Source organism: Anoplophora glabripennis, unplaced genomic scaffold (assembly GCF_000390285.2).
Source record: "Anoplophora glabripennis isolate ALB-LARVAE unplaced genomic scaffold, Agla_2.0 scaffold510, whole genome shotgun sequence".
NCBI classification, from domain to species: domain Eukaryota; kingdom Metazoa; phylum Arthropoda; class Insecta; order Coleoptera; family Cerambycidae; genus Anoplophora; species Anoplophora glabripennis.
In genome coordinates, this window is record NW_019416728.1 from 188,479 (window position 1) to 206,200 (window position 17,722).

The window sequence follows — 17,722 nt, forward strand, 5'->3', positions numbered from 1 at the left end:
TCTAGGAGTGGATACCGACCTTGGTCTTCCGGATAAATGGCACTGTTTGCTCAAGGAACCGGTATCACGCAATCTTTGGTGAATTCTTCCAAACATGCGTTGTGAAGGAATCTGGCGATTTGGATAAGCGTCAACATAAAGACGTCGCGCTTCGGTGGCGTTCCCATTAGCACGACCATACATGAAATTCATGTCTGTTAATTCTGCGTTAGAGTAACCAGCCATAGCGAAAGAAAACTTGTGCACTGAGAACAACTGTCAAATACGTACTGTTTATCATTCCATATCTCCGCAACCGTTACTTTGCGGACCCATGTTTCTTGAGACTTTTCTGCTTATTTTGGTTCATACCTACTATTACCTCCTTAAATATTTTAGACTGTTTTTTAACACCCTGTATATGCAAGCTTTAAACAGCCATATAATTTTTATCCTACAGAAAAAAAAACAAAATTTTCAAGAAAGCGAAACCTACAATTTTGTACTCTACAAAATTTTGCGGATCATTAATAGTTTTTGAGTTATTTTGAAGAAAAGATTTTTTTCCAAAAATACAAAAAAATTCTCTTTTCATTTCAAGCTCAACTTTTTTCAAAACTATGCACTTTAAACCGGTCAAACTTCTAGTGCATATTACAAGTAGATAAATAAAGTAAATTGTAAAGTGGTAACGATTATTTTCAATTGGGGTGGTAATTAGGGGGTGATATTCACGTTTTTGTCGCCGAAAAAAATATGGACCAACATTATTGTTCGTCATAACTCGCTTAGGTTTGACGCTAGGGACTTTTATAAAAAATAAAACTAGAGGTTTTTTCAAGCACTTTAAAAAAGGTTCTATGAATGTTCCCTGAAAAATGCATTGGTTTTTGGTTATTTCACGTTAAAACTTTCAATTTTGCGTTTGACGAATAAGAACCATCCTTCAACGAGCTATTACTCCGCTTGTATTGGGTCTACAGACACCACAAACACACCATTATTTTTATTTTTTTTTTATAATCTACATTTTTTATAAAAATGATTTTTTTGATAAAATACTTACTTTTTGGGTTATTCCCGAAAAACCGTCTGAAAAAGTGTTTTTTTTTTTGGTTAAAAAATGTACACATTCACTCGCCAAAAGTATTGATTAACTCTGTTTATTTATTTCTGAAGCTGCAGTCCTTGTTGGGCTTATGAACACAAGACGAATTGTGACAAAAAAATAGAGGAAAATTGTAATCTCCTCAGGGAAAATCATGTCATAAGTTCCTCTATAAATAGATTAAATGCCAAAACTGTATCGATGCGGAAGAACTTTGTTTTGGAGAATTGTTGTAGGAGCTAGGACTTTATTCCTTACTCGACCTATTTGCTAATGTTATTTCATTATTTAATTTTAATATTTTTTCAGAAATAAAATTATCTCTTCAAAAAAACGTTGGCGGACGCTTTAGTAGCACGTGACTGGTTAAAACTAGGAGGTTTTCGTCAAATAAACGGATTAATTTATATGGAAAATTCAATAAAAAGTAAAAATAAGCCCAAATAATATCTCCTAAACAGCTGCTACTATTAAAAAACACCATTAAACATTTTTCATTCATTTAACGTAACAGTCCCTGAATGTAACATTATTTGTACAAAAAACCGCCAGTGGCGTATTTTTTTCTTGGGAAAATGGGGCGGCACTTCCAGTAGCAAGCCACTGGTTAACGCCACAAGATTAATATTACATTCAATAAAAGGTCTAATTAAGTGAATACGCTGTAGTAAATTTCATACAATTCCGTCAGCGCATTATGAAGATATGGCAGAAAAATTTTTTTTTGTTCGGTAAACTTTAACACCCTGTGTCTCGAATACTGAGTCCCGCAGGAAAAAAGTTTATAGAGCAAGCTGTACTTATTTTTTGGTAATGAATCTAATCCCGCAGTTTCTATATTTAAAGTGAAATCACCTTGTATATTCTTAGTTATACAGGGTGATTCACAAACGATGACCAAAAATGAAACCTCGTATTCTTTGGTGAGTTTTAAGGGCAGGGGAGTCTTTCCTATAAAGTTTTTATGTAGGACGCTCCGTTAAAAAGACAAAGGGTGTTAAAACTTAAAAATATTTAAATTTTTTTTTAATAATTTAAAAACTAGTACTTAAGTGAAATAATTTAAAATTGGGCACATGTATTTATGTAAACATTGTCCATAATCTGAGGGATTTTCCTAAAATTTAAATGCTCCAGTGGCGGAGATGCAGGGTATGGGTGACATATTTTTCTAAATAAAATAGTACGCCACTGCATTATGGTAGCAACCATAATATTTTCGAATTCGTCTTTCAATTATTCTACAAATTACTATTCTCTTATGTTTTTCGAAAAAAGACTGATTTTCGAGTAATTACTTAAAAAACAAATTGAAATCACACTTCGATATTCGAATATAATCCTTTTTAAAATTAGATGGTGGGCTGCGATAGCAACTTTGAGATTCTGAGCAGTTAGAAAAAAGAATAAATAATGCTTTTTATCAGATTCAAGCAACAATTAACGAACAAATTACATTTTCGTTACTAAACAGGTATCGGGCATGTGTTCGTGGAAATGTAGGTATTTTTGAGCATTTACTCAAATAAAATCATTAAAATTATGACTAATGTTATTAATTTCTTTATTCAAATAAATAACGGAATGATTAGAGCTTGTCATGTCATTTAAGTAAAAGTGTTTTCAGTTGGTTTTTTAAGTTTTACTCGAAAATCGGGATTTTTTCGGAAAACATAAAGACGAATCCGAAAATATCATGACTGTTACCGTAAAGCAGTTGCGTATTATTCTATTTAGAAAAATATGCCACCAATACCTTGTATCTCCGCCACTGGAACATGTAAATTTCAGGAAAAGTCCTCAGATTTTGGACAATACTTACATTAATTCATGTGCCCAATTTCAAATTATTTCACTTACTAGTTTTTAAATTATTTAAAAAATTTAAAATATTTTTTGAAGTTTAACACCCTGTATCTTTTTAACGAAGCGTCCTAGATAAAAACTTTATAGGAAATACTACTCTTAAAACTCACCAAAGAACACGGGGTGTCATTTTTGGTCATCATTTGTGAATCACCTNATCTCCGCCACTGGAACATGTAAATTTCAGGAAAAGTCCTCAGATTTTGGACAATACTTACATTAATTCATGTGCCCAATTTCAAATTATTTCACTTACTAGTTTTTAAATTATTTAAAAAATTTAAAATATTTTTTGAAGTTTAACACCCTGTATCTTTTTAACGAAGCGTCCTAGATAAAAACTTTATAGGAAAGACTACTCTTAAAACTCACCAAAGAACACGAGGTGTCATTTTTGGTCACCATTTGTGAATCACCCTGTATCTACATCGGAATGTAATATTTTTGCTTTGTTTCTCGATATTCTGAAGGTTTTAAAGTATTTAGCAGAATTACCCTATGATTTTCTGCGCCAGCTCGCTCAACACCACCTTGACCACCCCCTGGATGGTGAACAGCTCCTTTTGCCTGCGGCGCCGCCTCTTCTTCCTTTTCCCGGACGAGCGGTGCTCGAACAGCGCGGACTTGGACACCATGCTCTGGTGCTCCGAAGGACTTATTATCATGCTCTTGGAAGTCAAGCCGGTTTTGGAAGCTGGCTGTTCTTCGTCCATTTTCGCTAGGAAGTCCTAACTTTACTCCGACAAGTCTTTGTTGACGTGAAACGTCGCCCCGCGTCAAAATTCGGCGATGGAGGTGAATCGCGTCGTCATCGATCAAACAAGGCAGAGGCGCGCCGAGAATTTTAGTAGTTGCGTAATTGCATGGTTATTACGAGTATCCAGAAATCAGGTCACACACTTACGATTGTGAATGTAAGACACGTACGAAAACGTTAAAAAAATATCGTCGTAAAAATAAGCCCTAAAAGGCTGTGCCAGTTGAAAGATGACGTTGAGAATTGGTAAATTCTCAGTAAATCAGTATTCTCGGCGCCACCTGGCGGTCAGTCTGGAAACACGAATTGAGTATTGTTTTGTTTACATAATTGGGTTAGGAAGGGATTTGCGTTCTTTTTTAGCGAATAAGAGTCGATTCAGCAAATATGTACTAATAAATTTAACAGTATAGGTACTATGGATGAAGCCAAAGCCGACTTTCTCTGCATTGTAGCTGCTCTAACATGAACTGACAAAGCGACAGCAACAAAGATGACCACCGGTCGCTGAATTACAAGTGGAAGTGGATCTTATTTGTGGAAGGGCGAAACGGGCGGTGACTATGAGACGCCTTTAATTATAGCCATCCTTCTCTATCGCATGGATTTCTATGACTTACTTTGTCGCTTTCACGTAACGACCAATGAACCATGGTGACTTTCCGACCTGTATGTAAAATACGCAATAACACTTAATACCACGTAATGGAAATAACAAATCGCCATTAACGAACCTGTAAATGCTCTGTCACGTGATCGTAACGCGGACCAGTTTCATCTCACTTTACATCTTGCCCCCTTACCTCTCTCTCTCTAGATTCCATCCGTAGTATACCGTCAAATAAATGTATGTAATTATACAGGGTGGTCCCGAGTTACTGAGCCAAAATTCATGGGTGGATTTCCGAAGCAAAAATATTGCGATTTAGTCCAAAAGTTGATAGTTAAAGAGATACAGGGTGTCAATACATTTATCAATGCGCTTATTAAAAGATTGTCTTATTTTAAAGTATAAATCCATAATGCGAAATGGCTTTGCAGCATTTAAAACCTGCTGCTAAAATTCTTCTCAGGTGTTTATAGTTTCTCCATAAACAACTGATTTCATGTAACTCCAAAAACAAAAATCTCGGCATTCTATCTCACATTTGTGTATACGAGTATACAATTTAAATTGTAAGCTAAGATGTAATTTTAATTAGGTACGAATAATACTTAATAGAAATTAGCATACAAATGACAGCAATAAGACAAGTGGAAAACGTCAAAATATACAGGGTGTTCCATTAAAAAAAAATAAGTTAAGATGGTTTAAAGTTGACTAAATTCGGCATTAAATTTCTACCACCCTGTATGAAATTAAATCATTTTGAAATTATGGCAAGGAAGCTTAGAGTTTTAGTTATGTCCCCTATAAATTTAATTAATAATAACTATATTATTGTAAAACAAATTTTTTTAATTTAGGCAGTGCTTTTTTAATTTTTTTTTGAGAAAAATTAAATATATCAAAAACGGTTAACTTTAAGAATAGGAAACCTTTATAAAAGTTCACCTAAAAATTGACGCAGAATTCAAAATTGCAATAATACAGGGTGTTCCATTTAAAATAGCGAAGATGACGTCAAGATGACGGTATAACAGGAATCGTTAGGTGGGCGCCATTATTTTAGTTGAGAAGGGCATACCCAAAAACACTATTACTCAAATTTTCAAAATTAAAATCGAAGTAGTTTCTGAAATATGTCTAATGTCTAGTCAGCGTGAGACACCCTGTATAGTTTAAATATAAAAATTCTTTAGAAAATTTGGGGGAAGAGTTAGTTTATTTACTTTTTGCGACAAAATTTCAGCATTCTAACCCAAAATCAAGTGGTAATAATACAAGCAGTTTCATTTTAAATCTCTAAAAAAAATCGTTCTTGCCCAAAAAGCCTTTTTTTACTTTTGTACAGTAATGTGAAGGAAATATATATTTTTCTATCTCTATCTACCATTAGAGGTATACTAAAAAATTATTAAGAACATACGGATATACACGGATTTTAAGGGAGCTCAAGAGCTGTGACCTTGAGTTAAGTCGACCATATTGAAAAGGAGTAGATTCATCACTGTTCTCTGTGGATCTATGAGTGCCGACGGATTTTAAATTATTTCGAGAAATTATTTCTTTGCATATTTTCATGTTCAAAATATAGTAAATACTTTATTATCTCAAATGAAATTGATAACAGCTTCACTAATACAAGTAGGTAATTTAGCAATAACTAATTATATTAATAGAAAATTAATGATCAATAGAAAACACAAATTATACAGATGTAAACAAACACCGCCATGTTTTATAGAAGTGAATTAGGCACGTGTATATTATACAGGGTGTCCGCAAATTTCACCGACAACGTTTGACTGCATATTCACGACGATAAATAAATACGATCTACGAAAAATAAGTTAAATAAACATTTTTTGGTTTTTGAGTTCACAGGCCTTCAAAGTTGTCATTTAGCACATTTATGGCGTATTATTTCTTAAAGCATTAGTCAAATCGATATACTGGGTGATAGTTTTCTCCGGTTCCCTCTCCCTTTTAGCGGTCAAAATTTTTACAGTGGTCGTATTTTTTTAAAACAGGCAGCAACATTGAAAAGGTCGTTTTATTTAAAAAATATTGTCACTTGAGAAAATCGCCTATAGAAAGCCATTCTTCAGAAAAAATGGCATTATTTGCAGGTCTGTACATTTCGGGTTGCGTAGCAGTGACACGGATTGTATCAAAATCTTGTAACTCAAACACCAAAAATATTTTATTTAACTTTATTCCGTAGATCCTATTTATTTATCGTCGTAAATATGCAGTCAAACGTTGTCGGTAAAATTTGCGGACACCCTGTATGTATGTACCACAGTACACAAATCACTAAAGACACACACTTTTTTATAAAAAGAATTTAAGGGGTTCAAGAACTGTGACCTTGAACAAGCCATATTAAAAAGTATATTCTTCACTGTTCTATGGTTCTATGAGTGAAACAATACTTCACCAATATAGGTAGGTAATTTACCAATAATTGATTATATTCATATGTATGTAATTGTAAGAAATTGTTTCTAAGCCAAAATGAATCAAACCAGATATGTTGAAAGTTTAAAAATTAGANGCAATAACTAATTATATTCATAGAGAATTATAATGATCAATAGAAAACACAAATTATACAGATGTAAACAAACACCGCCATGTTTTATAGAAGTGGATTAGGCACATGTGCATATTATACAGGGTGTCCGCAAATTTCACCGACAACGTTTGACTGCATATTCACGACGATAAATAAACACGATCTACGAAAAAAAAAAGTTAAATAAAAATGTATTGGTTTTTGAGTTACAGGCCTTCAAAGTGGTCATTTGGCACATTTATGGCGTATTATTTCCTAAAGCTTTAGTCAAATCGATATACTGGGTGATAGTTTTCTACGGTTACCTCTACCTTTTAGCGGTCAAAATTTTTACAGTGGTCGTATTTTTTTAAAACAGGCAGCAACATTGAAAAGGTCGTTTTATTTAAAAAATATCGTCACTTGAGAAAATCGCCTACAAAAAGCCATTCTTCAGAAAAATGGCATTATTTGCAGGTCTGTACGTTTCGGTTTGTGTAGCAGTGACACGGATTGTATCAAAATCAAACACCAAAAATATTTTATTTAACTTTTTTCCGTAGATCCTATTTATTTATCGTCGTAAATATGCAGTCAAACGTTGTCGGTAAAATTTGCGGACATCCTGTATGTATGTACCACAGTACACAAATCACTAAAGACACACACTTTTTTATAAAAATAATTTAAGGGGTTCAAGAACTGTGACCTTGAACAAGTCAGCCATATTAAAAAGTAGATTCTTCACTGTTCTATGGTTCTATGAGTGAAACAATACGTCACCAATATAGGTAGGTAATTTACCAATAATTGATTATATTCATATGTATGTAATTGTAAGAAATTGTTTCTAAGCCAAAATGAATCAAACCAGATATGTTGAAAGTTTAAAAATTAGAAACCGCTTTTTGAGATCATATTCGAGAAAAAAAAACAAAGTTTTTAATACTTAATGATATATAATTTAAAGTTTAAACAATTTGGTATTAATATGGTTACCTTTGTAAGGCACAAATTCCAAAATTGCCTTTTTCCTCGTCACACCCTTACATCTACGATTAAAATAATTGCTAAATTATATACAGATATCGATTTTAGCCACCAACGGCAAACAAAATATCACACTAAAAGTCCAGACCCTCCGGCAAGGTCCCGTTCTGCTTGGCTATACTAAAATTCCTGTAAAAATCTGAAAAATCCACGTACGCCTCGATTTTCATATCCGGCCCCATCCCGTCGTCAGTCTCGGTCTTCACGTCGGAACTGTTCGTCGTGTCGATGGACCTGTTGGTGGTATCCCCCGTTCTGGTGTTGGTAAGCGTCGACTGACAGGTAGAACCGCCCCTGACCGTGGGTATCGGGTTGAAAGTAACCGACGGGTTAGTGGGCGAGGTTATGGCATTCGGAAGAGGGTAGTTGAAGTTCCTCAGTACGAGGGTTATGTCTTCCCTTTCTGGGGTGCACGAGTGGTTGATGGAACTGGACATGTACCAGTCGTGATGGAGACGGACGGCCTTGTCCACCACCGCCTGGGCCACGCCCGTCAGCGTTGCTTGCTCGCGGAACTAGAACGTACGAAAATAATTGCCAGGTCATGTGTCAAGACAATTATTTGGATTGAGAATTAAGAGAGAAGTAAAATTAAATTATGCAGAACATTAAAAATTAATTTCTAAAATAGATTTTAGACTCACCTGTTCCACGACACACTGAGCGATGTATTTGTTAACTTGATCGGTGCCCGTTGCTTCTTCGATAGACTTGTACAACCCGGCAGACATCAGTAACAAAAATCGGCAGGATTCGTCCAACGTGATGCCACCATGAATATCAGGTTCGGCGATTATTGGCTCTTGCGCTGCCATCGCTAGGTCTTCAAAGTCTTTATAGCCACCCTTTACGTTGTAATTGCCCAGACAACGGGTATTTTCTTGATTGCCAAGACGAGAACCTAGAAAAATCAAAGAAATATGTCTATTTCTCTTGTTTTCACAAATTATAAATGACTAACACTTACTGTGTCTCAAATTCTTAATATTTATGCCGTTCTGCGACAGCCTGAGCAGTTCGTCCTCGTTCTTCAAATCGTGATCGACGCTTAACTGAACCACTTTCAGTACCGAATTCTGATCGGTTTGACACAACAACACACGACAATTACCAACGTTGGCCACGTAGAGCTTATTCTTACAGATCAACGCCACAGCTGCAGCTGTACCGGAAGATAATTCACAGTTCAACCTGTTGAGGCCCTCCACAACGTGCGGGACCTCCTTGTAAGCCTCGTACGAGTTCAAGCCTTCCGGTATGTCGTACATCAAGCTTGTCCGCTCCGCTAGCAGGTCCTCCACGCTCTCCATGTACCCCTTTTCGACAGTTATGAAGGCCTGTCGAAGCATTTCCTTCACTTCTTCGTCTGTGGTTTCTTTCTCGTTTAATTGTGAAAAGTAAATTTCGGCTGTCATCCTCTGGGAGCAGAAATCCGCAGCTCGCTTGCCCTCGTGTCCGTCGAAGACGGCGTACCAGTAGAAAATATCGTCGAATTTGAAGTGACAGCTGCAGTCTTCGTAGTGGTGCATCTCCTGGGGGTGCCCATCCTCTCTGTAACGTTGATTCGTGGAAAATCCTATCCCGGTGTTTTTGCAGACCGGCAGATCGTCTGTCCAGCTTTGGGCGTCCTTGTAACTCGAGTTTTGGGAGTGTTGGGACTTTAAGGAACGCATTATTTCACTACTTTTGCAATGATCGTAAACATAACCTGTAATTAAAAACTGAGTATACAGTGACAGTTCAAGTTTATGAGATAGGCAACCAGGTTTACAAGCTGAGTATTTAATAGGTTGCCTAGCTGTGATACTATAAAAACATAAACATTTGATCTTATTTTAAAAATAAAGTAGAAATAAGAAAAAATCAACCACTATGGTGTTTGACATTCTTTTTTATGAGTAATGACGATTTAAACTCGAGGCCTACTACACTAAAAGAGATATACCGCGTGAGATAGCAATTGTTATTCTAATTTAATTAACCTTTCCTTTCGTTGTCGACATTCCGAAATCACGTTTTTGCGTTCGCGGCTCGGTCGAGGCTTGCTCGGAGCGGAAAAAATTTAAATGCCGCAAAAAATACGGTGAACTTTAGGGTTTGGCTTCTTGCTGGGAAAGTGACAGGGCTCGACTTACAATTAATTTAAATCATAATGCAGAGACACTGGATCATGACTTTAAACGTTTAAACTAAAGCACGAGGCTCGCTTTCAATCCGTTTAATATATACGGGGTGTGGCGTGGAAGCAATAATTGACGGTGGATGTGAGATTATGCTTTGCAAAGTCGGAGAATTTTTAGAATAGTGTGGAAAGATAATATAAAAGTTGTAAAATTGTAAAGTAGTATTAAAATATAGAAATTTTTAAATCAGAAACATAAAATAACGATTTTTTACACTTTCTTCAGGTTTAATTAAATATTTATTATTTATTTCCATTACTGCTTTTGTTTTAAGTGATTAGCGGCTTTTTTTTGTAATTATTGTTGCAAAATAATTGGTTTCTCTCATTAAATTCTGCTTTTACATAAACATAAGTCGTAAATATTTGATTTATGCACTGGGTGTCGAAATGAAGAAGCACTTCGACCGTGGTTAAGCAAAAGTCCAAGAACATCCAAAGAAAAAAATTGTAGCAATATCGATAAAAAGATCGTAGAAAACTTTTATTTTTAGAAAATCGTTACCCAAATACAGGGCGAATTTAAATGTGTACATTTATATTTTAAGGATTCAAACAAATTTGAACTTGTTTATAAAAAACATAAAAAATTAACTTAGAATTTGACAATTTTTTTCCTCAAAAATGGTTGTGTGTTAAAGTTTAAATTCCGCCCGAATTTGAATAGCTCGAATAAGAAGAAGAAGAAGAGATCTTGTGAGGTGTTTGTGTTTTTAGAGTTGATTTTGAGATTTAGAGGTTATGCTATATAAAAGCTGCAAGAAGCGTTATGCTTGAGTGTTTATGTAGCAGAATAAAGTTGTTTTTTAAGAAAATATTGTGCGTGATTAGGTTATAAGTTTTTTTTATGTATACTGTCGTCTATTGACATTATGACAGCCAAACTTCTACTACACTCGTGCCCCCCTGTGAAAAACCCTGTGTCGCGACCCTGTTGCCTGCAGAGAAACCCCGCGGCCTAACCCAGATTCGCTCGCATCAAAGAGCGCGGTGTATTGCGATCCCTCTCGGAAAAAAACAATCGAGCGGCGCTCATTCGCGGCCCACCTTTCGCGGCGTCAGGAGTAAGGCGCGAGCTTCGTTCCGAGTAAATCGAAAATGTGTGTGATCGCGATACGCGAAGTCGCCCGTTCCCGTCCGATTTTCCTTGCAGCGGAGTTGTTTTTCTAAAGAATAGCCCGAGTTGTGTCGACTTTTTTTGTTTTTCGCCGCGCTGTAGACGCGCGTACGTGATTTAATTCAGTTTGTGTGTTACTTATTGTGTTTGTTGTTCTGGGGACTTTAACTGTTTCGCCTTACAAATGTCTGTGGTTGGATTTAAAGCGCTGTTTATTGTTATTGACTGACACAACTGAGGCTGAGCTGAAGAAAAGGAAGCTGTAAGTACACAATTTACAAATTTATCCTACAGAAAATAACCTCAAAATTAAGATTGTCATGATTTTTAATAAGATTAAAATGCGTTACTGAATATTATTCAATCTTTGTGCAAAACCTTTATATGATTTCCGGCATTCCCTAAAATTTCTCGAAATCTAGAGATGTTACTATGAAAATCTGGAGTATTTTTTTATAACTGACAATGGTTGAATATACTCGGTTGAATACGGCGCCAGATCGACGATTTTCCGTATTTTTAAATAGTTACTTAAATTCGTCCCATAATCGAATTATGGGTTTGAAACATGATAAAATACGACAAATGTTACAGAACCAGAGCATCTACTACAAAAATCATGTAGAAAATAAAATAAAACCACTATACAGGGTGTTTCAGGATTAAGTCGACAAACTTTAAGGAGATATTCCTCATAAAAAAAATAAGAAAAAAATCAAGTATAAATTTTTTTCTAGAGATGCTTCATTTTCGAAATATAGGGCGTTAAAGATTTTTAAAAAATTCGATTTTTTTAAATAACTTCTAAATGAAGAAGGCTATTTAAGCCAAATTTGGCTTGACACATCTTTTTATAAGATACCATTTTCCCATAGAAGTAGAAGTCCCGCAAGCAACCAGTGGCGGAGTTATGGGGACTCAGACTCATTAAATTATAAAAAAAATTAATACGGCTCCACTGAAAAAAAAAATGATGCTGTTTTTACATAGAGCAGTTATTGACAAAAAATATACATTCACTTTTTTTTCTAACTCTTATAGTTTCATGGCAAAATTGATATTTCGGAAGGGTGCTTCTGGATTCTGTCGATAAACTTTAAATAAACCAAGCAGAGAATGATGATCGCAAAAAGTAATGTGGACAGATGAGGCAACATTTACTCGAAGGGAAATTTTAAACCAAAGGAACAACCATATTTGGTCCTACGAGAATCCACGGGTGGTAAGGGAACATAGTTTTCACAATGAATTCCAATGTAACGTATGATTGGGTGTGTTGGACCACACTATAGTTGGTCCCTACTTCCTTCCGCATCGGTTAACTGCTGACATGTTTACCGAGTTCCTTGAAAATGGTTTTCAAGATCTGTTAGAAGATGTACCGCTTAATACTCGAAGGAACAATTGGTTTCAACTAGATGGTTCTCCTGCCCATTTTGGGAGAGGTCCTAGGAAGTGGTTAAACATTAATTATCGCAGGCGATGGATTGGTCGTGGGGGACCCGCAGCGTGGCCCGCATGTTCACCGGACTTGACACTGATGGATTATTTCGTTTGGGGTGCTGTTAAACAAAAAGTCTACGAGGTGCAAGTTGATACCCTAGAAGATCTAAGACAGCGAATAGTCCAGCGTGTCGAGAAGTAACTGCAATTTAGTGTCGATAGGCCAGTACCTCCATAATTAGATGTCGTGATTGGTAATTTTTTGGTTGTTTCAATTTACAAATAGAAGTATTGCAAGGGTCGTTACGTTGTCGCATTACGACATAGTCACATTAGATGTTAGGTACTTAAATATTTCTATTGTTTTCATCAACATAATTTTTTTTTCAAAAAAAGACACCCTATATCTCAAAAACGAATCATCTCCTAAATAATTTTAATACTATTGGTTAAACCCAAGGGAAAAGGAGACAAAAAGGCTTATTTGACTTACACATACTCGAGACTAAGACCAGTTTTAATAGGTACTGTATTTTTTAAGGTTTTATGAGGAAAGTCTTCCTAAAGTTTATCGACAGAATCCAGAAGCACCCTTCCGAAAAATCAATTTTGCCATGAAACTATAAGAGTTAGGAAAAAAAGTGAATGTACACTTTTTGTCAATAACAAACTGTTCTATCTAAAAACAGCATCATTTTTTATTTTCAGTAGGGCCGTATTAATTTTTTTATAATTTAATGAGTCTGAGTCCCCATAATTCCGCCACTGGTTGCTTGCGGGACTTCTACTCGAGGGGCGATCCGCTAAGGAAAAAACGTACGAAGATTACAAAATTTCTGAAATCTCTTGTAATGTATCTGCAGATTTCAATATCGATTAAAAAAAATACAAATTTCATATAAATAATAAAGATTACAATATCTTTCAACCGATTACAAAACATTTCAGGAGATTTCAGAGTTATTTTAGTAGATTTCAATGATTATTTAAGATTTCAATAGGATTATTCGAAATTAAAAGAAGATTTCAAAATNGGAATATCTCCTTAAAGTTTGTCGACTTAATCCTGAAACACCCTGTATAAGCATAATTTCACTCCCATTTTAAAATTTTTGTTAAGGAAAAAAGAAAAACTTTCACAGTGTCAAATTAAAGCCTACCCAAGTAAACAAAATAAAATTGCTGCGACAATTTACAAAAAAAGTTGTAAAGTTTTAAAAGAAATTGGCAACAACGCTGTAATGGCCACCCAACAACGTTGCCAGGAAATATTAATTTGGCAAGTCTGTTGTAAACTTATCGATAATTTTGGTTCAATTTTTCTTTATAAATTTGCTGCAGGATTAAGGCTTTCATTAACAATATTCAAAGTTAATTAAGGAATTGGTAGTAACTTTATTTTAAATATTGCTATTTGCTTGTTTGGTAACGTTATTATAATTATAGTTTCGTTGAAAATTAAAGAATTAGTCCCAAAAATTAAAGATTAAAAGGAACCCTAAATTTTTAGGTTTTGTAACTTGGCGAAAAATTGTCCTAGAGTAATAATAAAAAAGCAAATTAAAGCTTGAAGTTTCTAGTTTCAGGATTTGAAGCTCAAAAATTTAAAATATCACCTTTAAGAAATTCAGCTGTAAAAAAAAAGCTTCAGAATTATTTACCTTAAATATCTGATTTATTAAAAATCGAGAACGACCGCCTAGCCCACTAGATTTCAGTCCCAGTGACTTAATTTTACAAGTTATCTTACATTAAAGTTAACAATAAATCAGCTCTACCTACTCATTTTGACACGGTTTAACCCACAAGTGTCAGTAGAGAGCGCTGATATGCCGCATGATTGTTTTTACATGAAAGAACGCCTTGGACAAATAAAAATCGACCCGCCTTAACGTTTTTCTTTTGTCTTTAAATCAAATCTTGTATTATAACGCTCGGTTTTTGATGAATAACTTTAATATGAGCAAAACTTAACCAACGACAATACTTTCTGACCAGTCAATTAATCTTGTAGTTTTTTTGCCGGATTCCTGGTTAATTTATTGTCTCCCAAACTAATTAGCAGCCGAATCGAATATGCCTGCTAGATCGTCGAACTCTTGAATGGCCACGCGTAGGCACCGATAAGCATCAGATTTCCATCGAGAACAACAATTAAAAAAGACGGTTGGTTGGAAGAGGAAATTCTCCTTTTTGGAATATTTATGACCATTTCGGTCGCTCGTTTAACATCCGCCTACAACGTACGAATTGCTATCCCACAGTGTCGAGGTTGGAATGTTTTTCTTGATTTGGTGCAAAGAGGTCAAAGTGGTTGTACTGTTTCCGGGTTTGGAGTCAAAAGACCCATAAAATTGTTTCCAGTTCCGAATTTGGTCAAAAGTAGACTCCCACAGAAGAAATTATTTATAGGTACTTTTCTAATTGTTTACGTTTCGAGAAATAAGTTTGGAAAATAACTTGTGGATGATTTATCGCTAAGGTATCGTCGGTCAAAACAAAAAAGTCATTTTTGACTTTGGCAATCGGGAAGTAATGATTGTACAGGAAATCCAAGCTGGGTTTTGAAAACTGAGAATATTGGTTGGAAACAAGGTAAAAAATTGCATAATTGGGAATATTTAAATAATTTGGCACAACTTTGTATATAATGGATAAAACAAGGATATTGACTAACTTTTCAACCTCAAAGTGTCCCAAAGCAACCCTGATAGTTTCAAAACGCTGCGATTTCTTTCCTGGTGCCCGGACTAAAAAGAAAAAAAGCGCCGCTGACTAAAATTTTCAAATATTCAAGGTCAAACGGCTTTAAATTAATTTGGAAATTTTCAGTTGCATTTGCAATATTACCGAAAAACTACGTTCGTGAGAAGGATTTTCATTTAGATTTTATAAAAAATTGAAATATTAGTTGGGCTTGTGGACTTCTGCGAACATTAACGCACGCCTTACATGTATGTTCCAAAGAAGCTTTGTGGTTACGACAACCTCGCGTGACGTTCCCAAAATTGTTTAATCCCTTCTTGTTCCCGACTTTATAGGCTATTGAATATAGGATTTTATAAGGAACTATGACGTTCAAGATATTTTATTACATGAATCGTTCAAATGGTCATTTTAGATGAAAAAAACCGCGGAGTGCTATTAAATTAGAGGGTAGAAATTGGAGATAGGGGTGAAAATGCACCCCTTTCAGTTTTTTAATTGTAGCTCGAAATCGAAGCAAAATTTCGGTATAGTTCTGACTTTTACTCTATATACGGGTGGTCCAGATTTTAATCCGGAAACTACTAAACAACAAAAATTAACATCACTTTGCTCTATGAACTTAGGCGCAGAAAGCCACTGTTTATGAGATACAGGGCGTTGAAATTAACAAAAATAAAACAATTTTTTTAAAAGTCTGGAAAACGGCTATCAAATTTATCCAAATTTGGTACAGATTTTTTTTCAAATATTTCCCCTAGTTTTGTATGCACATAGTCCAAATTCAAAGACCAGTGACGGAGAAACAAGGATGTCGTTTACTTATTTAAAGTAAAACTTCTACGCCACTGAATTAATTGGTAATATGAATACATTTTATAATAGTCTGTAATATTCCGGATGAAAAAACATTCTTTTATTTTTATCGAAAAGTGAATGGTTTACGAGTTATGAAACATATTATTCAAGTAAACAATGCGTTGAAATAGGGAAAATAAAACACATTTGGGTGGTCCAGATTTTAATAGACAAACTTCGGAACAGTTTTAAATAACAAAAATTAACATCACTTTGCTCTATGAACATAGACGCAGAAAATTACCGTTTATGAGATACAGAGCGTTGAAATTAATAAAAATAATAGATATTTATTATACAAGGGAAAAAAGTACTAGAATTTAGCTCGAGGTTGTGTTGTCTCCCGACGCGAAGCGGAGGGAGACAAAAAACGGAGAGGTAAAATCTACTTTTTTCCCGTGTATAATACACTATTTTTTTCTGTGACGGGGCAAAACAACGATTTAATATTGAAAAAACATTATTACAATATATTAGTCACTAAAGTTTTAAATTGGTAGGCTGTTATACTTGTCGGAGACAAGGGGGTAATTAGAGGGTGAAGTTCCTCTGAGGACTCCATCATGCACTCTAAGAAAACTCAGGATAACGTGCACGGTTTATTAATGATTAATTAAACAAAGTTTAATGCACAATTGTCCAAATATTACAGAACAAGGAACCAACGGTCCGCCACCGCTCACCCTCGCAACATATAACAAAAGGCTAATGACTATTGACCAAGTTTGTCAATTGCAAGCTGCTAACTAACTCTTTTTTNTGAAGGATTTTCATTTAGATTTTATAAAAAATTGAAATATTAGTTGGGCTTGTGGACTTCTGCGAACATTAACGCACACCGTACATGTATGTTCCACAGAAGCTTTGTGGTTACGACAACCTCGCGTGACGTTCCCAAAATTGTTTAATCCCTTCTTGTTCCATACGCCCTACTTTATTGGCTATTGAATATAGGATTTTATAAGGAACTATGACGTTCAAGATATTTTATTACATTAATCGTTCAAATGGTCATTTTAGATGAAAAAAAATCGCGGAGTGCTATTAAATTAGAGGGTGGAAATTGGAAATAGGGGTGAGAATGCACCCCTTAATTGTAGCTCGAAAACGAAGCAAAATTTCGGTATAGTTCTGACTTTTACTCTATTAGTCCAGGCGGTATCTGTTTCGGGTTGGGTAAAACGCATATGATCGGAGATTTTTGCTTTAACGGCTTCTAAATAACATCAGAAATGATAATTTTTCTATGCAAATAAAAAAACGTGGGCTTAATTGTTATTGCAAAAAAGTATAAAAAAATAGGAAAAAAAGTTTTGTAATTAAATTTTGAACAATATAGAGTTAGTTGCAATTCGAAAAAATTATTATTATTATTGCAAAAATCGGAAAAATCATTTAAAAAATTGCAAAAAATACTAGTTTATTTGTCAATTTTTTTCAGACACTTGAATAATACCTAGGATCTTCATACTTTTCCCAATTAAACTTCTTAGTG

The 17,722-nt window shown here is 34.9% G+C and overlaps 3 protein-coding genes across 3 annotated transcripts in view; 1 reads left to right on the top strand and 2 right to left on the bottom strand.

The window, feature by feature from the left end:
* The window catches only part of LOC108908338 (WD repeat-containing protein 63), a 34,976-nt gene extending 31,310 nt beyond the window's left edge, over nt 1-3,666 (bottom strand). The window contains 1 exon segment of the mRNA XM_023455331.1: nt 3,449-3,666. Within this exon segment, the coding sequence (XP_023311099.1) occupies nt 3,449-3,666 (218 nt within the window).
* Nucleotides 3,667-7,777: 4,111 nt separating this feature from the next.
* LOC108908343 (TGF-beta-activated kinase 1 and MAP3K7-binding protein 1) lies at nt 7,778-9,641 on the bottom strand. Its single transcript, XM_018712374.2, has 3 exons — nt 8,889-9,641; nt 8,566-8,822; nt 7,778-8,436 (listed from the first exon to the last, which is right to left on the bottom strand). The coding sequence occupies exons 1-3, from the start codon at nt 9,592-9,594 to the stop codon at nt 7,996-7,998; spliced, it is 1,404 nt and encodes a 467-aa protein (XP_018567890.1). The 5' UTR covers nt 9,595-9,641; the 3' UTR covers nt 7,778-7,995.
* Nucleotides 9,642-11,155: 1,514 nt separating this feature from the next.
* Nucleotides 11,156-17,722, top strand: part of LOC108908352 — a 66,880-nt gene continuing 60,313 nt past the window's right edge. The window contains exon 1 of the mRNA XM_018712384.1: nt 11,156-11,482. The gene's annotated coding sequence lies outside the window, so the exon portion shown is untranslated. The remainder of the gene's footprint in view (nt 11,483-17,722) is intronic.

Excerpts from the sequence above, each read along its gene's own strand:
- LOC108908343 (XM_018712374.2), bottom strand. The coding sequence starts at position 9,594 with ATGCGTTCCTTAAAGTCCCAACACTCCCAAAACTCGAGTTACAAGGAC. Across the intron at positions 8,823-8,888 it reads TATTAAGAATTTGAGACACA|GTTCTCGTCTTGGCAATCAA; the intron begins GTAAGTGTTAGT and ends TGATTTTTCTAG. Across the intron at positions 8,437-8,565 it reads CTCAGTGTGTCGTGGAACAG|TTCCGCGAGCAAGCAACGCT; the intron begins GTGAGTCTAAAA and ends CGTACGTTCTAG.